The 23,495-nt window shown below is 39.4% G+C and overlaps 1 protein-coding gene and 1 pseudogene across 1 annotated transcript in view; one reads left to right on the plus strand and one right to left on the minus strand.

The window, feature by feature from the left end:
- The window catches only part of FAM185A (family with sequence similarity 185 member A), a 64,972-nt gene extending 59,584 nt beyond the window's left edge, over window positions 1-5,388 (minus strand). The window contains exons 1-2 of the mRNA XM_030932546.1: window positions 4,696-5,388; window positions 2,541-2,650 (exon numbers count right to left, since the gene is read on the minus strand). Coding sequence (XP_030788406.1) covers window positions 2,541-2,650; window positions 4,696-5,146 — 561 coding nt within the window. The 5' untranslated portion in view covers window positions 5,147-5,388. The remainder of the gene's footprint in view (window positions 1-2,540; window positions 2,651-4,695) is intronic.
- A 4,807-nt stretch (window positions 5,389-10,195) lies between these two features.
- On the plus strand, window positions 10,196-11,939 carry LOC104672435 (annotated as a pseudogene).
- The last annotated feature ends 11,556 nt before the right edge of the window (window positions 11,940-23,495 follow it).

Genomic DNA, 23,495 nt, shown 5'->3' on the forward strand with positions numbered 1-23,495 from the left:
GTACTTACTTTTAAAAAAATAGAACAGGCCGGGCGTGGTGGCTCAAGCCTGTAATCCCAGCACTTTGGGAGGCCGAGACGGGCGGATCACGAGGTCAGGAGATCGAGACCATCCTGGCGAACACGGTGAAACCTCGTCTCTACTAAAAAATACAAAAAACTAGCCGGGCGAGGTGGCGGGCGCCTGTAGTCCCAGCTACTCGGGAGGCTGAGGCGGGAGAATGGCGTAAACCCGGGAGGCGGAGCTTGCAGTGAGCTGAGATCCGGCCACTGCACTCCAGCCTGGGCGACAGAGCGAGACTCCGTCTCAAAAAAAAAAAAAAAACAAAACTCATTCTAACCTGTAATTACCATTATCAGTCCACTGGACTCTTATAAATCTAAAATACATTATGGGATAATAGTGTTCTTATTTTGTATTTCATTTATTTTATTTTTTTGCTAATTCATCATCCTAGGAGTTATTTCATCATTATTCATAAATTATTCCCAAATATATTTTTTAAAAACACTAAAATAATAAGAAAACAGAAGAATGATGGACTTGCATAAAGCAATCATTCTCAACTGGAGATGATTTTATCTCCAGAAGACATTTGGCAATGTCTGGAGACATTTTCCCTTGTCACAACTGAGGAGCGTGCTACTGGCATCTAAAAGGTAGAGGCCAAAGATGGTGCTAAACATCCTGTACTGCACAGGACAGGCTCCCACAACAAAGAATTACCTGGCTGAAAAGGTTTATAGTGCCAAGGCTAAGAAACCATTTCTAATTTTATGCCTACAATGGCATAAAAGAAGAAAATCAACAGAGAAAGATCTTTCAGAACTATCAGATTAATCAAAACATAAATGCAGAGACAGCAGTATACTAGATTCTAATTTTGATGGTGAAATTGGAAATCTCAAACTCTTGAGTCTTCAGTGGACAAGTCTAGATTAGTTTTCTGAAACTTAAGTATCAACGACTGAACAAAATATTTCTAAGGACAAAAAAGAATTATGATATCCTCACCCAGTTAGTCATTCAACATGAAGACCTTATTGCACAATGTTTTACAAGAATCTGAACCAACTCATTGTGCTAAAAGGACTTGTGATGGTAATGTGAATCTTTTATGATATTTGTGCCACTAAATTTATTTGAAATGAGTCACATGTGGACAGATGCTGATGGCAGATATGCAAATAAAGGTGGATGAAAGAAAAAAATGTAAAAATTAAAAATGCATCAAATTATTAATTCTAACTAGTGTTTAGAAATCTAAAAATGAAAATATTTTGCAATTATGAAGCAAGGATGACTGACTTCAACAAAATTGCATGCTTTCAAAGTTCACAAAAGTATCAAGTTTTGACTATGCAAATGCAAGAAGCACTAAGAGTAACGATAAGCTAGTACCTATCAGAGAGGTATTTCAAACTATTTACAGCTGACACCAGTCTAATCTTTAAAAAATTAAATATAGGTCAGGCATGGTGAGTCACACCTGTAATCCCAGCACTTCATGAGCCCAGGGCAGGAGGATCACTTGAACCCATGAGTTCAAGACTAGCCTGAGCAATACAGTGAGAGCCTGTCTCTACAAAAAAACATCTAAAAAAGATTAGGCAGGCATAGTGGCGCCCACCTGTGGTCTCAGCTACCTGGGAGGCTGAGGTGGGAAGATCGCTTGACCCTAGGGGGTTGAGGTTACAGTGAGCCAAGATCACACACTGCATTCCAGTCTGGGTGACAGAGTGAGACCCTGTCTCAAAAAAAATAAAAATAAAAATAAAATTAATTTCAGCCAGATGCAGTGGCTCATGCCTGTAATCCCAGCACTTTGGGAGGCCGAGGCGGGCGGATCACGAGGTCAGGAGATCGAGACCATCCTGGCCAACATGGTGAAACCCCGTCTCTACTAAATATACAAAACTGAGTATGGTAGCGCATGCCTGTAATCCCAGCTACTCAGGAGGCTGAGGCAGGAGAATTGCTTGTACCAGGGAGTCAGAGGTTGCAGTGAGCCAAGATTGCACCACTGCACTCCAGCCTGGGAATGGAGTAAGACTCCATCTCAAAAAAAGAAAAAAAAAGTTAATTACAAAACAAGATGAATCATATGTTACTTTGCACAAATAACTACTTAATCCTTAAGTAATGAGCTACCTGGTACATTAAAAATGTGATTAATCTAATATTTAAGCACATTTACAGTGCATAAAGATTCTGCCTTTTTAATAAAATGGAAGAATATCATTCGTGGAAACTAAAATTTCTTTAGTAAGATTTCAGAATACTAGGAAAATACTATTAGTATCACTGTACACTTTGAAATTAAATCAAAAAGAAATTTGAGGCAAAACCTCAAAACTGCTATAACCTATGTACTTTACTAGAACTGATTTCAAGGCAAAATGTTTGCCAAGGACTTTCTGAGAGATGAATAAATGACAATGTTCTGAAAAATAGAAGAATCTCTTGAGTTTGATAGTATGATTCACAACTTAAGGGTTTAAAAAAAATAACAGTGAAATAAAATTAGAAAAATGCTATACCTTAACAGACTGCAAGATGCTAGTCCCATGCTCTGTTTCGATTTTGCAATTATCACACTCAATACTTTGAACTTTTACACAGCCACACCCTGATGACTTGATATCTAAACCTAGAAGTAAAAAAAGAAGAAAGCAAGTTAGTACTGCAGTTTATAAACTCCAAAGCATTTTAGTACCCCTAGAAATCCAGCTCCTCAGTTATGTCCATAATATTGCCGAATCCTGGAAAGGGCATACTCTAAAGGTAAGGGGTCTTCTATCATGGCAATGGGACCAAATACAATAGCCTTTCTGCTGGGTTTTAGAAACAGAGCAGTTATTTCTGCTGGCCTAAATCATCTAAAGAGAACTAACATAGATGGGAAGTAAAGGAGACTGCAATTCTGGTAAGTACTCCTGTGAAAGATTGTAGAAGCCTCTTCCCCAGTATATATGATCATGACTTAGGTTTTCACATCCTATGTCTAACCTTTCATACCTAGAAAATGAAAATATTACCATGCAGCTATATCACAAGGTATTTGAAGTAATTTTTTAAAAATGGGAACAACTTTGAAAAACCTAATATATACTATTAAAACTACAAGATCAGGCCATGAGCAGTGGTTCATGCCTGTAATACCAGCACTTTGGGAGGCCAAGGAAGGAAGATTAGCTGAAGCCCAGGAGTTCAAGACCAGCCTGGGCAACGTGGCAAAACTCCATTTCTACCAAAAAATAAAAATATTAGCTGGGCATGGTAGCATACACCGTAGTCCCAGCTACTCAGGAGGCGGAGGTGAGAAGATCACTTAAAACTGTGAAGTCAAGACTGCAGTGGGCCATGATTGTGCCCCTGTACTCCAGCCTGCGTGAAAAAGGGAGTGAGATGCAGTCTCAAGAAGAAAAAAACAAAAAAAACCCTACAAGATTGTGGACAAATGGCAGTGGTATATGAAGAAAGTTTAGAAAATAAGGAATCACAAATGCTATCCTTGGCTGTCTATTTAAGATGTAACCGCAGGCATCTCTGTATACAAATTTTAAAAATTAAAAACACTGATATTTAATTTGGAATTAACATAAATATTGATGATTTCTCTTAAAGTAGACAAGACCCACCCCCGCCCCACTGGATTCCTGAAACTACAGATAGTACCAAATCCTATATATTCTATGTTTTTTCCTATATACATATCAATGACCAAGTTTAATTTATAAACTAGGCATAGTAAGAGATGAACAACAATAATAGAGCAATTATAACAATATACTGTAATAAGTTATATTACTGTGATCTGCCAAAATATCTTAATATTTTCCTACAACAGTTGAGGCAGGTAACAAACTGAGAAAGCCAAACGGTGGATAAGGGAGGACTACAGCATCTACTATTTGGTGCAACTGTAAGCATTATAAAAGATTATCTTAAAAATGCTAAATGCTATTATTATCATCATCATCATCAATATCTTCCTTCAGTCGCAGGAAGAATGACAGTCTGGGGAGCCGTTCCTGTGTACACAGTGGCTTGCCATTTAGGAAATGACGTAGAACCCAAAAACCTAGGAAAGGTTATTTTGCAGGCATTTTTATTGAAGTTTCCTAAGCAGGCTTACTATGTGTTTTTCTTCAAAGCTTGCTACTCATGGAAAACTTAGGCCAAAAAGAATGGAAACATAACAGTAAGAAGCTGGGCGCCTGTCTAAAACCAAATACTCAAACCAGGTGATACACGGAACATCCTATTGACAGGGCTGTTTTGGGACAACCCCCAGGCTGTGAGTAAGGGGAAATGTAGATGGACTGCCATACCATTGAATGAATTGTCAAGAAACTTCAACCTTGAAAAATAAGCCAGTTTGCTAATGACAACGGGATAAAGGAGAACACAAGCGGCTCCAGAAATATAATTTGACCTGGATTATACCAAATTATGTTTCCATTCGATGTATAAAATTTCTATAACTAATTTTTAGTTAGTTAGGCAACCTAATTTTAAAATACTACTCGGATACTCAAGAATAGAACACAGGAAAAGGTGCATTTCCGAAGGTGCCAACTGTAAATTAGGTTTAGAAAGCCAGGACCAATTAAAAGTACAAGTCGACCAAATTTAGTAAGTTCACTGTGCGTGCCCTGGGACCCAAATCCGTTTTCACTTCATTTCACTTGCCAAATTTCAGGGGCGCGTTCACCTCCACGAACGCCTGGGGGTCGATAGTGTCAGACACAATGGCCATCTCCTCCAGAGCCTCGTCGTACTTCACCTGCAGGCCGTCCAGGCCCCGCGCGCTGCCCTCCACGCCACACACCGCGACCAGAACGCGGTCGCCATCCGGGTAGGTGAGGGGGTCCAGGGGCCTCACGGCCAGGTGGCACGGGAGCCGCGCCCGCAGCCGACCGAACGGGCTCACCTGCAGCGTCCACTCCTTCAGAGTCCGGCGCGCCGGGCCAGGCGGAGGGACCTCAGCCTCCGATCCGGGCCAGCGCTCGCCCCCACCTGAGACGTACGGCCTGGCTTGGCAAGCCCAGGAAGCCCAGCGCCCAGCGCCAGCCCACAATCGGACCTGATGGAGACAGAGACGGAGGCAGCCAAGCTCCCAACCTGAGCAGGGGGCAAGCATGGCGCGCCCCTCTCTCCAGTCCTCAGAACACTTCAGCTACAGGGAGGGTCACTTGCCACGGCCAATCGACTTGGCCACTATGCCGCCTCAAGTCAAATAGGAGACGTCTGTCAGGGTTTGCTGAAGCAAGAGCGAGCCGGTTCGCTTGACTAGGCGATTTAAACATCAGCGACCCAAGCCCCAGGGGCAAGTTGCAATTTGAAAGCTCTAAATTCTGACACGGACTCCTAGCCTACGCCCGCCCCTTTCGCTAAGGCGGACGGGATAGGTAGTTGTAAAGGGGTGGAACGTCGCAGAGCTCTGGCATCTTAGAAACCTCATATCCCAGGAGGCAATGCGCAGGGGAGCCCGGGTGAAAGGGTAGGTGTTAGACTCCCTGGGAAAGGCGGGCGCCCTTTGCCTCAAGACCATTGGCTATTGGAGGGGCGGTACATGGGAGTCCAACTGGCCAATGGAAAGCACGGAAGGGGCAACGTGGGTAAAGCTGCGTGGTCACCTTGGATACCAAGGACGCGACTTCTTGTTTGGCGAGGGTGGAGCTTTGAAGTGAGACCCAGGAGGCCAAATCCCAAAGAGCCTAAAATAAGGATCAGGATCAAGGGAAGGGGTAAGAAACTGCGCTTTTTAAGATGACAACTAGGTGCAAACTAGGAGTAACCTCTGTGGGTGTCAAGACCCACGCTTCACTAACCTAATGCAGGCGTCTCCAGGGGATAGCGAATGCCTTGGCAAGAGAGTAAATAGCCTTTACTCTTGGTGCTTTTTGAGGGAATTGCCTCTTTGGAAGTGTATTCCCTTCTATATTTCAAATATAGGAATAGAGTACTGGCTCCTTCCTGACCCTAAGTGACCTTACTCTTTGGGTTTTAATTTGCTCACTTTAAAAATGAAGATAGGCCGGGCGCGGTGGCTCAAGCCTGTAATCCCAGCACTTTGGGAGGCCGAGACGGGCGGATCACGAGGTCAGGAGATCGAGACCATCCTGGCTAACATGGTGAAACCCCGTCTCTACTAAAAATACAAAAAACTAGCCGGGCGACCTGGCGGGCGCCTGTAGTCCCAGCTACTCGGGAGGCTGAGGCAGGAGAATGGCGTGAACCCGGGAGGCGGAGCTTGCAGTGAGCTGAGATCCGGCCACTGCACTCCAGCCTGGGCGACAGAGCGAGACTCCGTCTCAAAAAAAAAAAAAAAATGAAGATAGTAATACTTTCCTTGCCTTGCCTCAAAGGGTTTTTGTAAGGATCAAGTAAGAAAATGGATGGGAGCATGGTGCACAGTCTACAAAATTACCGTGTAAAGTACTGCATTTTTATTTCAACGTACTTAACATTGATTCTGAGTTACCAAGAAAATGATGAGAGATCAGAACTTGTTTTGAGAATAGCATTGATCTCTTTGACTACAAATGATCCTCAGTTTTAGAGTGTTAAAAAAAAAAAAAAAGACACAAAAAAGAGAGTTACCATGGTGCGGTGGAAAGAACAGGGACAAGGGTCAGATTATTTTCCTGGCTCTGCCACTGCTTCATCTGTGTCACCTAGACCTGTTTCTTTAGTTTTAAAATGAAGAAAGATGGTTCTCAATGACCCTACAAGGTGTGTGTGTGTGTGTGTGTGTGTGTGTGTGTGTGTGTGTGTGTGTGTGTTTACCTTTTATAATTCTATGGGAAGTAAAATAATGGGAACAGAAAGATTTATTTTCTTCTTTCCTGCCTGGTTGCTCTCTCCCACTCTGTGCCCCTACTGCCTCCTAAAATTTATTCCCTAAATTATTTAGCCAAGACATCTGCAAACACTAACATTTCATAAAATGCAAGTGCCTTAAAAAATTGAAGCTCTTACCCAAGTACAATGACCAGAATTCCTGGGGCAATCGTGATAGATAGACTGGGCTAAAGCCCTCCTGGGTACAAGTCTCAGGTACTCTGCCAGCCACTATCTTGTTAAAAATTCAGTGTTTTCTTAAGTTACCATTGCCTCTTTTCTGTCTTTCTAGTCCTTCCTCCCTCCTTATTCCTCCTTCAATGAGGACTGACTCATGATAGGTGCTAGCTCAGGTTCAGCAAGGGCCCACTGCAATAGTTCTATTCTTGCCTTTGTGTTTCATTGGTTATAATTATTCAAAATAATCTTCAAACTATTTTTTAATGAAAACTGACAGGTGTAACTTTGAAAAGAAATTTGAAAAAGGCACTGGTTTAAGGAAGTTGAGAATGTACTCAAATTTTCTGTAGAGGCACTAGACATTTTTAGATTAAATATTAATTCTTAATAGATAATTCTGTTTATATGGTAATTTTTCCTTTTCTGAGACAAACTAAGTTAATGGAATTAGCAACTGAACTCTAATTTTCTATGTAGCATAATCATTATTTTACTTTTTCAAAAAAACAAATAGAATTGATTGAAAATTGACTTTTCTGATCACATGAGGTTGAAAATGGAGAAAATTATTATTAAGATTGATATAAAATATTTAAAGTTATGGACATTTAAAAACAGTATAATGAGTATCAGATCTGTCCACATATCAACAGTGATTAATAAAAGTTATATCTTCCATCTGTGGTATGACATAGTTGTCAAACCATGTTCACATGCATCATCTCACTGCATCCTCACTAATTAAGTGGGAAATTATTCTCTTCACACTATAGATGAGGAAACAGATTCAGAAACATTAAGATGAAGCAATTAGAAGATCTGGCCCTTTTATCACTCTACCAAAATGTCCTTCTATTTTCCTGACACCTTTGAAGAAAAAATGAAATTATTCACCTCATAAGTAGAAAATTATATACAACTTTTTTCTCCTTATTTAGAGTTTGTTTCTAAGATATTTTCACATCTTAGTTTTAAAAAGTCATTTCTGTGGTCATGAACATATACTTCTGATAGGAGTGTTAAGTTAGTACAAAATTTTTAGAGTTTAATTCAGCAATAAGCATGAAAAACTTTTTCCATGACTCAGAAATTGTACTTTTGGGGATGTAAGCATAAAATTAGGGATACTCAAGAAATTACATTTTATAGGGTTACTTGTAAGAGAAAATAATTGCATCAATTTAAATGCTCCCTGGCCAGGTGCAGTGGCTCATACCTGCAATTTCAGCACTTTGGGAGGCTGAGATCGGTGGATCACCTGAGGTCAGGAGTTCGAGACCAGCCTGGCCAACATGGCGAAACTCTGTCTCTACTAAAAATTAAAAAAATTTGCTGGGCATGGTGACGGGTGCCTGTAATCTCAGCTACTCAGGAGGCTGAGACAGGAGAATCACTTGAACCCAGGAGGTGGAGGTTGTAGTGAGCCACGATCACACCACTGCACTCCAGCCTGGGCAGCAAGAGTGAAACTGTCTCAAAAAAAAAAGTTAAATGCTCCCAAATAAGAGAGTATTACATGAATTATTATATATCTGATATATTATGCAACAATTTAAACATTATATCTTGATATGGGAAATATTCCACATATAAAGTGACAAGAATAGATACAAAATTGCATGTACAGTATGATCCCAATTGTGTAATAATAATAATAAATTTAACATAGAATTATACTTTACAGAAACAATTCCAGAGGGATATATACCACTTGATAACAGTGGTTATCTTTAATCAGTGATATGATGAGTGGTTACTGCAATTTTTTGTGTGTTATCAATAGTGAAAATATATTACATTTATATAAGAAAACAATTTTAAAGCATTTCTTCGCATGTATTGTTTCCTAAAACTGGCTCAAATAATCAGATGGGCAGAGGATTTCTTACCATCTAGATGTAAATGTCAATTAATATTTTATTTAATGATTTATGTTCAAAAAATGGACAGCAGAGGTCATGAGAGAGTTTTCAGAAGAAAAGGTAACCAAAACAAAGAATTCAGAGAAAAGCCATAAGAATTTGTTAACATTCTGATTTATAAACTATTTTAAAAATATATCTTATGACTTCTATTATTCTTGTGAAATATTAATAAACTCAACAATCTTAACTAATAACTATCAACATTGAGAAGTATTTAATGAATATATATAGGTACTAATTCTGTTTGAAATCTCTATGTGAAACTGCAAATAGACACAGTTTTATTTCTTCCTTTCTAATCTGTATGGCTTTTCTGTTCTAGTGTTATTGCACTGGCTAAGACCGCCACTACAGTATTGAGTTGGAGTGGTAAAAGCAGAAATCCTTGATTTATTTCCTATTTATGAGGGAAAACATTGGGTATTTCAACAACAATTAGGAAGTCAGCTGTAGATTTTTAAAAGATGCCCTTTAGCAAGTTAAGGAAGTTTAATTTCTAATTTGCTTAGACTTTTATCATGAGTGAGTGTTGCATTTTGTCAAATGCTTTTTCTGTATCTATGAAGATGAGCATATGGTTTTTCTTCTAATTTATTGATGTGGTGTATTACAGTGATTGTTTTTCAAGTGTTTCATTCCCTCAATAAACTACATTTGATCATGTTATTGTCAGGGAGCTTTGGGATGTCAATTTCCTGGCCAGAAACCTTTGTGGCCACAGTACCTTTGCCCAAATTCTTGTTCTGCATCCAGGAAGAATAAGGTACGCAGACAAGTGAAGGGTGAACAAGACGAAGATGAACTTTATTAAGTGTTACAAGAGCTCAGAGGAGACCCACAGTGGGTAGCTCCTCTCTGTAGGAAGATCATCTGTCCAGTGTTCAGTTCTCATTAGAGAGGAGGCCCTGGAGAGGGTAGCTCCTCTCTGCTACTGGTTGTCTCGTTTTCTGCAGCTCTCAGTGGAGAGCAGGCCCTGGAGAGGATGGCTCCTCTCTGCCTGCAGGTTGTCTCTGAAGCTCTCAGCAGAGAGGGTAGCTCCTTTCTGCAGCTGGTCCTTACGTAATGCCTCTACCCTCTTCATCCTCTGGCCAGCTTCTGCCCTGCTCTGGCTAAGCCTAGGGCTTTTATGGACCTCAGAGGAGAGGAAGTGCATGCTGATTGGTCCATGGGTAGCCATGGGCTGCTGGAAGAGGCCCCATGAGTCTCCACACTGGTCTGCAGGACGGGCAGCTGGCTCCCAGCCTTCAGGCCCTCCCTGGACTGAAGGTAGGGCCTTTCTGGGGACCTGCCCCCTTCCGCCCAAGAATCTGCCTGCCTCCTGCTGTCATTCATGGCCCCAGGGCTCAACCTGAACCTCACTCCAAGATCTGAGCCACCTCCAGGAAAGGAGAGACATCAGGCAGCAGGAGCAGACACCCCAAGCCTGCAGGGATTGGGGGGCCTTCCCAGACCCCAGAGGGTGCAGGCTACAGAGATGCCTGGGTCCTGTGGGTGAGAGGGCAGTGGCAGCTGCACCCAGGGAGCTCCCGCAGGGCAACTCGGAAGGGGCGGGACTCCCCAGCTCCTGCCTACTCCATGTAGTGGGAGGCCCAGGTCTGCAGCTGCTGGTCGGGCGGCTGCAGCTGCACCCAAGAGGGCAGATCCTGCCTGCTCCCAGCCCTGCGTTAAGAGCACAAGGATGCTCTGATCTAAAGCTGCGCTTTGGGCGGCTGTAGCCCCGCCCAGGAGGGTGGGGCTCCTGGCTGCTCCGTGGAGTGGGAGGCCTGGGTCTGCAGTCCCAGCCTTGCCTCCCTGCTGCAGCCAGCGTGATGGCACCAGCCACTGCCATCATTATCTTTTCTATAAATTGCTAGATTCAACTTGCAATTTTTACGAGGATTTTTACGTATTATTTTCATGAAGGATATTGGTCCAAAGTATTCTTTCATGTCTTTTTCTGGTTTTGATATTAGGGTAAAATTAGAAGGGCAAATGTTGGCTCTTTTATTTATGGAAGATTGTTAGAAAACTGTTAATATGGGTGGCTAGTGGTGCGGCCTCACCAAACAGGAACAGGGCAGACGTTAGCGTGAGTGATCACTCTCAATCCCGGGGACCCGGTGGTCTTAGTCTTTCAGGTGGAACGGTGTGCAACATGGGAAAGAAAACCAAGCGGACAGCTGACAGTTCTTCTTCAGAGGATGAGGAGGAGGAGTACGTTGTGGAGAAGGTGCTAGACAGGCGTGTAGTTAAGGGACAAGTGGAATATCTACTGAAGTGGAAAGGCTTTTCTGAGGAGCACAATACTTGGGAACCTGAGAAAAACTTGGATTGCCCTGAGCTAATTTCCGAATTTATGAAAAAGTATAAGAAGATGAAGGAGGGTGAAAATAATAAACCCAGGGAGAAGTCAGAAAGTAACAAGAGGAAATCGAATTTCTCAAACAGTGCCGAGGATATCAAATCCAAAAAAAAGAGAGCAGAGCAATGATATCGCTCGGGGCTTTGAGAGAGGACTGGAACCAGAAAAGATCATTGGGGCAACAGATTCCTGTGGTGATTTAATGTTCCTAATGAAATGGAAAGACACAGATGAAGCTGACCTGGTTCTTGCAAAAGAAGCTAACGTGAAATGTCCACAAATTGTGATAGCATTTTATGAAGAGAGACTGACATGGCATGCATATCCTGAGGATGCGGAAAACAAAGAGAAAGAAACAGCAAAGAGCTAAAGGAGGGGATGGTCTCTGTCATTTCTCTTTGTACATAATACATTCACCTCCCTGCCTCCTCTCCCTTCTACCCAACCCTTTCTATCCTAAACACATCCATAAAAAATGTGCTTATCACTGTGCTCCACAGGAGAAATGTTGGTATTGGTTCTCTTGTAACATAACTGATGGTCTGATTAATGATGAGTGTCTCTCTGTGAAGACTAGGCATTTACATACTGAGTGTAATACCCACAATTTTTTTTTCCTTTGCCCTGATCTCTTTCTGCTCCCCTGTGACCTCAAGATGAGTTTTAACTTAAAAAAAAAAAAAGAAAAAAAAGAAAACTGTTAATATGGTTTAGCTTTTTTTATCCTGCTCAGAAGTCAATATGCTTTCTTTGTCTAAAGTCTCCAGTTTATAGCTCTTCAGCCTTTCCCTGCTCTTTCTATTTTTTACTTTTGGAGCTCTCATTTAGACATATATTTTAATTTCTCATTCTGTCATCCATATCTCTTAACTGTGTTTACATGATTTATTCCTCTTCATCTTTTTGTGTTTCATTCTGGATGATTTCCTGAAATCTATGTTCCAATTCATTAATTCTTTCCCAGTCTTTGCTAATCCATTGTTTAATATCTGCATTGAATTTTTCATCCCAATGACTATATTATCATTTCTAGAATATTTCTTTGGTTCTTTAAAAAATCTGTTTTATCTTATTTTAAACTGCCCTGTTCATTTTACTGTGGTTTCTTTACCTTCTCTTGCCTCTTTAATTCTTTTAAACATACTTATGCGAAATTATTCTTGTCTGTTCTGTTTTTAGGTTGCTGTTTCTCTCTTGCTACATAAACAAACTCTGTCTCATGGTGGTTTATTTCCTGTCATGGCTTACAAATTTTTATTTATAGCTCATCTTCAGCGGGAGTTCTCTTTTCTGAAAATCCTTTACATTCTAGATTATAATAAAAATTTTCTTGTTCCCTCTAGAACAATTTTGGATGTGCTTCAGTCAGAACTCGACCAATTTCCATGGTCATGGGCCAGGTTTTTGATTTTTATTTTCTTTTGTTTTTGCTTCATTTCCTTTTGTGCAAAGTAACTCATTCATACAAGAGAATAAAGTATGAATAAAGTCTAAAGAATAATAGTAAAAAGAACATCTTTATGCCTAACACCCAGTTTAAGAAATAAGACATACCAATAAGTTTGAGTTTCCTTTTTTCTTTTTTCCTCCTTTATCTTCTGGTTTTCACTTAAAAGCAGGCTGAATTGAGAACTGTGTAGAAGAAAAGGGGCTCCTGCCACACAGAAAGTGTAGGGAAATCCCAATTTTCTTTTAATTTTCTTTTTGGTGTGCTGGCCGTGCCCCAAGGCCAGCTCCAAACACAGATTTGCACTGCCACTGCCAAGCTGTGAAGATTCCTGAGAATAAAAGAGAACACTGTCTCTCTGAATAGAGGAACTGGAAAGAGAGTGTGTGGGGGAATCCTCATACTATTTCTCTTTTTTTCTTGATATTTTGCCTCAAGGGCAGCCCCAACTACTTGGAAGTGAATGGCAGCATAAGGCAAATCTTTAAGACAGCCTGATCCTTCTGGCCATAACAAAGGGGGCCCACAAAAACCGTAAAGTGTAGGAGAAATCCCATGTAGGAGAGAACTGGTGATCCTAATTCGGTGTTTGAAACTACTTAAGTAACAGGGTCAGCCCTACTCCTGCACAAACGTGGAGTACAGTAGGCCCCTCTTTGGCTTTGCTGTCTGAGGTTTCAGTTTCCCATGATCAACTGCAGTCTGAAAATATTAAATGGAAAATTCTGGAAATAACTCATAAATTTTAAATTGCACACACTTCTGAGAAGCATGATGAAATCTTGCACTGTCTCACTCCATCCTTTGTGCAGCATATCCACACTGTCTATCCTACCCACCCAATTGTCTCTCAGTAGCTTAGCTGTTTTGGTTATCAGATTTGCTGTTGATATCTCAGTGCTCATATTCAAGTAACCCTTATTTTACTTAATAATCACTCCAAAGCACAAGAGTAGTAATGCTGGCAATTAGGAGATACCAAAGAGAAGCCATAAAGTATTTCCTGTGAGTGAAAAGGTGAAAATTCTCAATTTAATAAGGAAAGAAAAAAAGCTATATGCTGAAATTGCCAAGATCCAAGGTTAGAATGAATCTTATGCCTGTGAAATTGTGAAGAATGAAAAATAAATTAGTGCATAGTGTATGTAGAGTTTGGTGCTAATCCTGGTTTCAGTCATCCACTGGGGATCTTGGAACATATCCCCCATGGATAAAGAGATACTACTGTAATCTCTACTGATCTGTCTACAAGTTTGCTGATCCTTCTCCTTGCTCAAATCTACCATTGAACTCCCCCAGCAAATCTTTCAATTATTATAATTTTCTACTCAGGAATTTCAATTTGGTTTCTTAAAAATTTCTACTTATTGATATTTTCTGATGAATTACATCGTACTCTTCTTTAATTCTTTAAATATGGTTTCCTTTCATTCTTCAGACATATTTATAACATCTGCTTTGAAATCACTGTTAAATTAGACACCTGCCCACTAGTCACTTAGTAGCCATCTCAGTTATCAGATCAACTGTTGATGTATCTCAGTGCTTGCATTCAACTAACCCTATTTTACTTCATAAGGGCCCCAAAGTACAAGAGTAGTGATGCTGACTACTTGGATATACCAAAGAGAAGCCATAAAGTGCTTCCTTTAAGTGAAAAGGTGAAAGTTTTTGACTTAATAAGGAAATAAAAAATCATATGCTGAGGTTGCTAAAATCTATGATACGGACAAATCTTCTATTTGTGAAATTGTGGAGAAGACAATTTTGTACTAGTTTTGCTGTCACATCTCAAACTGCAAAAGTTATAGCCACAGTGCTTGTATAGGATATATAGGGTACTATACACAGTTTGAGGCATCCACTGGGGGAGTCTTATAAATGCATCCCATGCAGATAAGGGGAGGGCTACTCAAGAAAGCATAGTTAAGGCTTTGAGAAATGAGCTATGATAAAAATACCACAAAGGTCTCAGAACAACTCGTGAGTGTTGCATGTAATGTACAGACCCAAAGAGCATAGCAAAGGCTTTGAAAACTAAATATTGGAATTACTGTCCCTGAAGGCATGACAGAACTTGTGATCTGAGCCTAACCAGATTGATTGCTTACTAAAACAAACAAACAAAAATCAGTATCTTTAGAAGATTTTAGCAGGACTCAGAGCTTAGAAGATTTTAACAGGACCCAGAGCTTCACAGCCAGCATAATATCCTTTTCTTTTCTTTTCTTTTCTTTTTTTATGGAGTCTCACTCTGTCGTCCAGGCTGGAGTGCAGTGGCGCAATCTCGGCTCACTGCAACGTCTGCCTCCCAAGTTCAAGCGATTCTCCCACCTCAGGCTCCCAACTAGCTGGGACTACTGGTACGTGCCACCACACCTGGCCAATTTTTATAGAGATGGGGTTTCACCATGTTGGCCAGGTTGGTCTCAAACTCCTGACCTCAAGTGATTCTCCCACCTTGGCTTCCCAAGGCTGGGATTGCAGGCATGAACAGCATAATAGTCAAATTGTCCATCTTAAAATCCCAAATTACTCAACATATCAGTAACAGGAAAATCTGGCCAAAATTTTCAAAGGAAAAGATACCACCCCCAAATTATCAAAGACTATTTACAATCGCCAGAAACCTTGAAACAACCCAAAGTTCTCTCAGATGTGAGTGGAAAAACAAACTGTAGTACATCCACATAATGGAATGCTGCTCAGTAATAAAAAGTGACAATTGGTATACCCAACAAAATAGATAAAAATCTCAAGAATAGGCCGGGTGCAGTGGTTCACGCCTGTAATCTCAGCACTTTGGGAGGCCGAGGTGGGCTGATTACTTGAGGTCAGAATTTCGAGACCAGCCTGGCCAACATGGCAAAACCACATCTCTACTACAAATACAAAGATTAGCTAGGCATGGTGGTGGGTGCCTGTAGTCTCAGCTACTTGAATGGCTGAGGCAGGAGAATCCCTTGAACCTAGGAGGAAGAGGTTGCAGTGAACCAAGATCATGCCACTGCACTTAAACCTGGGCAACAGAGCAAGACTCCGTGTAAAAGAAAAAAAACAAACAAACTCAAGAACATTTTACAAAGTGAAAGAAGCTATACGCGAAAGATTACATACTACGTGATTCCACTTTTATGATATTCTGGAAAAGGCTAAATAAAAATGATGGGGAGCAGATCAGTTGTTGCCAGGAGTTAATGTGGAGGTAAAGTTTGACTACAAAGGGGTACTGCATGAAAGAATTTACTTTGGTCCAGAGGAAGGGAAAGAACTGTTCTACATCTTGATTGTAGTCATGGTAACATGCATACAAGCATTTGATAGAATGCACAGAACTGTCAACAAAAAGAGTAATTTTTACTCTGTGTAAATTTAAAAGTGAATTTCAAAAAATATGCATAAAAAGAAAACACCATCTGTGAAGCAGATGACCTTACAAGTGAATTCTACCAAACATTTTAAGGGAAATAATACCAGTTTTACATAAACTGTCTCAAAAATTAGAAAGGAGAGAACTCTTCCCAACTCACTTTATGAGGCCAGTATCATCTTGATAACAAAATTAGACAAAAATATTGCCAGAAAAGAACTAGAAAATAATCCCTCATGAACACAAATGCAAAATCTTTAACATTACATGAGCAAATCAAAATCCAATAATATGGGAAAGGATAATGCATCATGACCAAGTGGGGGTTTATCTCTCAAATGCAAGATTAATTTTATGACCAAAAATCAAGCAGTGGACCAGGTGTGGTGGCTCATGCCTATAATCCCAGCAGTTTGGAAAGCCAGCGTGGGAGGATTGCTTGAATCCAGGAGTTCAAGATCAGCCTGGGCAATATAGTGAGTCTCGGTGTGTACAAAAAAAAAAAGAAGAGAAAAAAATTAGCCAGTCATGATGGCACACACATGTAGTCCCAACTACCCAGGACACTGAGGCAGGAGAATCAGTTGAGCCCAGGATGTCAAGGCTGCAGTGAGCTGTGATTGTACCATCACACTCCAACCTGGGTGACAAAGTGAGACCCTGTCTCAAATAAATAAATAAAATTAAGCAGTGTAATTCACCACTCACAAACTTAAAAAAGGGAAAATGTGATTATCTCAATAGATTTTTTAAAAAAGTGTTTGATAGGCCAGGCATGGTGGCTCACGCCTGTAATCCCAGCACTTTGAGAGCCCAAGGTGGGTGGATCACCTGAGGTCAGGAGTTCGAGACCAGTCTGGCCAACATGGTGAAACCCCATCTCCACTAAAAATATAAAATTAGCCGGGCATGGTGGTGCATGCCTGTAATCCCAGCTACTGGGGAGGCTGAGGCAGGAGAATCACTTGAACCTAGGAGGCAGAGGTTGTGGTAAGCCGAGATCATGCCACTGCACTCCAGCCTGAGTGACAGAGCAAGAGTCCGTCTCAAAAAAAATTTTTTTGGCAAAACTCAGTGCCATTCCTGATAGAAACTCTCCACTAACTTGAAAGAGAAGAGAACCTCCTCCAACAGCAGCCATCTATGGAAAATTTATACTTAGTGCCACACTTTAATAATGAAAGACTGAATGCTCTCCCTTTAAGATCTGGAGCAACTGTTGTTGTTGTTGTTGTTGTTGTTGTTGTTTTGAGACGGAGTCTCGCTTTGTTGCCCAGGCTGGAATGCAGTGGTGTGATCTTGGCTCACTGCAACCTCTGCCTCCCAGGTTCAAGCAATTCTCTTGCCTCATCCCCACTTAGTAGCTGGGACTACAGGTGTGCGCCACCACACCTGGCTAATTTTTGTATTTTTTAGTGGAGACGTTGTTTCACCATGTTGGCCAGGCTGGTCTCAAACTCAGGTGATCCACTCGCCTCGGCCTCCCAAAGTTCTGGGATTACAGGCATGAGCCACCGTGCCTGGCCTGGAACAATTTTTTTTACCACTTTTATTCAGCATTGTACTGGAGGTCCCATACAATGCAATTGGACAATAAAAGGAAATAAAAGAGCTTCTGGTTTGGGATTCTTCATGTAAGGAACTTGGTGCTACTCCATCCTAACAAATAAAAAGCTAAACAGACTGAAAAATCAATTACATATGCTTAGGTACACACACACACACACACACACACACTCACACACATACATGCTTCTATATGAGTAAAATTAATGACAGCAATGATATAATTGGCAGGAGGGAGTAATTGTGATTATTTTGTTATTATAAGGTGAAGCAGTACACAATTGTCCCTTGGTATCTGTGGAGCATTCATTCTAAGACCCCTGTGGATACCAAAATCCACACATACTCAAGTCCCTCTGCATACCCTGCATAAGACAAAAGTTGGCCCTCTGTCTTGGGGGATTTTGCATCCTGCAATCTGCATTTGGCTGTAGATGCAGAACTCTAAAAGAGGGAGGATTGACTGGATTTATTGAAAAAATTTCTTGTAAAAGTGGACCCATGCTGTTCAAACACATATTTTGCTAGAGACAAATGTAGTGTCATTTGAAAGTGGACTAGGATTAGTTGGAAATTAATACTGCAAATTTAGGGCTACCACTAAAAGAAAGAATTACAAATCAAATGCTGAAAAGGAGAGAAAATTGAATCATATAAAATGCTCAGTTAGAACCACCAAACAGAAAAAGAGTAGAAGACAAAAACAAGAACAAACAAGGGCAATCAATAAAAAATAGTAACAAATATGGTGGATAGTAACCTAACTACAGCAGATCTTCAAATAATGTTTTGTTCAACATTGTTTTATAGTAATATTGATGAAAAAATAAATTTCTGGCCAAGGCTGCTGTGTGTGTGTGTGTGTGTGTGTGTGTGTGTGTCTATGGAGTATGCATGTTCTCCCCACATCTGCCTGGGTTTTCTCTGGGTACTCTGGTTTCCTACCACATCCCGAAGATGTGCATGTAGGTTAGTTGGAGAGTCCAAATTGTCCCTGTCTGAGTGAGTGTGGGTTGGGGGTGTGTATGTGTGTCCTGCAATGGAATGGCATCCTGTCCAGGGTTGGTACCTGAGCTGCTAGGATAGGTTCCAGGTAGCTGAGACACAGAACTACAATAAGTGGATTGGAAAATGAAGACATAAACAGATACAAATTATTGCAAAATAAAAATTCGTAAAGTATCTGATAATTATACAAATGCACAATAATAAATGCAGTATGAAAGCACTCAGTAAGCCCACCATATTTGTTGTTGTTTGTTTTTGAACTGCACAGTGGTAGAAGGTGCTTCTCACAATGTTTTATTTGCAAATATTTATTCCTTGATTTAACCCATCACAACTACAGCCACCATTGCTCACTGGTTCACCAAAAATTGAGTAAAGAATTATCTTGCTTTTCTTAATCTTTCTTAAATATATGCATAGCCCGCATTTATTTCAATTTTTAATGTTAGAAGTCTTTTGAGTCTTTATTTAGAAGTTTGAGTCAGGTGCAGTGGCTCACACCTTTAATCCCTCACTTTGGGAGGCCATGATGGGTGGGTTGTTTAAGCCCAGGAGTTTGAGACCAGCTTGGGCAACATGGCGAAACCCCATCTCTACAAAAAATACAAAAATTAGCCAGATGTGGTGGTGTGCGTCTGTAGTTCCAGCTATTCAGGAGGCTGAGATGGGAAGACTGTTTGAGCCCAGAAGATTGAGGCTGCAGCAACAGAGTGAGACCCTGAAAAAATAAAAAGGGAGAAAGAAAGAGAGAGAGGGCAAAAAAAAAAAAAAAAAAAAAAAAAAAAAAAAAAAAAAAAAAAAAAGAAAGAAAGAAGAAGAAGAGAAAAGAGAAAAAAGAAAGTCGGTAATGTTTTTCCATAAGAACTTGTTTATATCAGATAGCCTATAGTAATACTGGTTTTGTTATGCATTGTCTTGCTTAAAGTCTCAGTTTCTGAGAGCCTGTCAACAACATTAAGTGAGAACTTAATATATATCAGTAATCACTTTGAACAGCAATGATAAATGCACCAATTAAAAGACAGAGATTGTCAGAGTTGATGAAAAAACAAGACCCAACCATAGGATGTCTACAAGAAATCTACTTTAAATATAAGACATATACATTAAAAGTAAATGGATGGAGAAAAATATACCCTGTTAACACTAATCAAAAGAAAGTAGAAATAGCTATATTAATTTCAAACACAGTTGACTTCAAAAAAGGAAAGTTATCGGTGATAAAGGCATTATATAATGATAAAGGAGTCAATTGTCCAAGAAGATCTAATAATCCTTAACACATGTGCACCTAACAAGAGCATCGAACTAGGTGAGACAAAACTGATAGAGCTGCAAGAAGACATATTTAAATCCACTATTATAATTAGAGACTTCAACATCCCCCTATCAGAAATGGACAGATTCAGCAGGTAGAAAACCAGTAAAGACACAGATGAATTCAACAGCATCATCAATCAGCTGGATATAATGGACATCTGTAGACTACTTTATCCAACAACCATAGAAAACACACTCTTTTCAAGCTCACATGGAACATTCTCTAAGATAGACACATTCTGGGCCATAAAACAGCACTTAACAAATTTAGAAGACTAGAAATCACTCAGTGTCTGCTCTCTGTCTACAAAGGAATTAAATTAGAAAGAAACAACAGAAATATAACCAGAAAATCCCAAAATATACAGACATTAAACAGCACATTTCTAAATAATACATGGGTCAAAGAAGGAATTTCAAGACAAATTAAAAAATATTTTGAGGCTGGGCATGGTGGCTCATGCTTATAATCCCAGCACTTTGGGAGGCCAAGGCAAGAGTATTGCTTAAGCCCAGGAGATTGAAGTAACAGTGAGCTATGATTGTGCTACCACCTGTCTCAAAAACAATAGCAACAACAACAACTGAAACCCTTTCAATTCAATGAAAGTGAAAACAACATATCAACATTTGTGGAATGCAGTGAAAGCAGTGTTTAGAAGGAAATTATGTAGTATTGAATGCATATTTTAGAAAAGAAGAAAGATCTAAAATTGTTTCCACCTTAGAATACTAGAAAAAGAAGAGCAAGTTAAATCCAAAGTAAGCTGAAGAAAATAAAAAATAAGAATTAGAGCAGAAATCAATGAAATTGAAAACAGAGAATCAATAAAGAAAATGAAATGAAAAGCTGGTTCTTTGAAAAGATCAGTAAAATTGATAAGCCTCTAGGGAGTCTGATTAAGAAAAAAGAGAGAAGACACAAATTACTAACATCAGAATGAAAGGGGGGACATCACTACAGAACCCGTGGACATTAAAAAGATTTTAAAAAGGAATACTATGAACAGCTCTGTATCTACAAATTTGGTAACTTAGAAAAAATGGACCAATTATTTGAAAGATATAACATGCCAAAATCCATATAAGAATAAATAGACTCTCTGAATAGGCCTATATCTGTTAAATACATTGAATAAATAATTAATAACCTTCCAAAATAGAAAGCACAAAGCTCAGATGGGTTTACTGGTGAATTCTATCAAACATTTAAGAAAAAAATTATACTAATTCACTATAATTTATTTTGGTAGATAGAAGAATACTTCTGAATCACTCGGAGGCAAGCATTATTCTAATGCCAAATCTAGACAAAGACATTAAAGAAAACAAAATTATGGACCAATGTCTCCCATAAACACTAAGTGCAAAAATCCTCAACAAAATTGAATCAACGATGTATAAAAATAATTATATACCACCACCAAATGGGATTTATTTCAAATATGCAAGGCTGGTTCAACACTAAAAAATCAATAGATGTAATCCACCACATCAACAGGCTAAAAAAGAAAAATCATATAACCATATCAATAGATGCAGAAAAATTATTTGACAAAATGCAAAGCCCATTTGTGACAAAAAGCAAAAACTATCAGTAAGTTAGGACTAGAAGGGAGCTTCCTCAACTTGCTAAAGAATATCTATATAAAACCTGTAGCCAACATCATACTTAAAGGTGAGAAACTAGAAGCTTTTACACTAAGATCATAAAACAAGGCAAAGGTGTCCCCTCTCACCACTCCTTTTCAACCCTGTGCTGGAAGTTATAGCTGAATGCAGTAAGACAAGAAAAGTAGGTAAAAGATATAGATTGGGAAGAAAAAAATAAAACTGGCTTTATTTGCAGATAACATGATTGTCCATGTAGAAAAAGTATCAACAACAACAAAAAACTCCTGAGACTAATTAGCATTTATAGTAGAGTTGTAGGATGTAAGTTTGTTTTGCAAACATCAATCACTTTCCTACACAGCAGCAATAAACAAGTGGAATGTGAAATCAAAAACAAAATATTTCCATTAGAACTCCTTAAAGTGAAATACTTAGGCATAAATCTAACAAAATAAAGATCTATAAAGAAAACTAAAAAATTCTGATGAAAGAAATCAAAGAACCTAAGAAATGGAGAGATATTTCATGTTCATGGAGAGAAAGACAGTATTTTCAAGATGTTAGCAGTTCTTCCCAAATTGACCTGTAGATTCAATGCAATCCCAATCAAAATCTCAGCAGCTAATTTTGTGGATATCAACAAAGTTATCCTAAAGTTTATTTTAAGAGGCAAAACACCCAGGATAGCCAACCCAATATTGAAGGAGAAGAACAAAATTGGAGGACTGAAACTACCCAACTTCAATGCTTACATATAACTCAAATATATGTAGGTTCTGTGTCTTAGTTCAGGCAGCTGTAACAAAAATGCTATAGACTAGGTGGCTTAAATAACAGAAATTTATTTCTCACAGTTCTGGAAGCTGGGCATTCTGAGATCACAGTATTGCTGGTGATACTGACCATGCTGGCATGGTCAGTTCTGATGAGGCCTTCTTCCTGGTTTGCAGACAACAGTCTTCTTGTTATTCCTCATATGGTGGAGATAGAGAGGAAGGAAGCTATAAAGCTACAGTAATCAAGACAGTGTGGTACTGGCAAAAGAGTGGACAAATAGGTCAATAGAACAGAATAGAGGGTTCAGAAGTAGGCCCACATAAATATAGTCTATTGAATTTTGACAAAGGAATAAAGGCAATACAATGGAGTAAAAGAGTATTTTCAACAAATGGTGCTGGAGGGCGGCACTTGCAAAAAAAAAAAAAAAAGAGGTATTGGAAGAACTGGACACGTACATGCAAAAAAAAAAAAAAAATGAATCTAAACACAGATCTTACACTCTTAACAAAAATGAACTCAAATGGATTTTGACCTAAATGTAAAATGCAAAACTATGAAACTTCTAGAAGATAACATAGGGGAAAACCTAGATGACCTTGGGTTTGGTGAATACTTTTTAGATACAACTCCAAAGGCATAATCCATTAAAGAAATCATTGATAAGCTGAACTTCACTGAAATTTAAAAGTTCTGCACTGTGAAAGACAATGTCAAAAAATGAGAAAACCCACAGGCTGGGAGAAAATATTTGCAAAAGGCACATCGATAAAGGACTATTATCCAAAAAATACAGAGAACTCTTAAAAATTCAAAAACAGCAACAAAAAGATGTAAAAATGGGCCAAAGACCTTAACAAAAATCTTAGCAAAGAAGATATACAAATGGCAAATAAGCACATGAATACATGCTTCACATTGCAGGGAAATGCAAGTTAAAACAATAGTAAGATACTATCACACACCTATTAGAATGGCCAAACTCCAGAACACTGACAACACTAAAAGCTGGCAAGAATGTGGAGCAACAGGAACTTTCATGTATTGCTGTGAAAAAGCAAAATGCTATAGTCACTTTGGAAGATAGGTAGCTTCTTA

Source organism: Rhinopithecus roxellana, chromosome 6 (assembly GCF_007565055.1).
Source record: "Rhinopithecus roxellana isolate Shanxi Qingling chromosome 6, ASM756505v1, whole genome shotgun sequence".
Lineage (NCBI taxonomy): Eukaryota > Metazoa > Chordata > Mammalia > Primates > Cercopithecidae > Rhinopithecus > Rhinopithecus roxellana.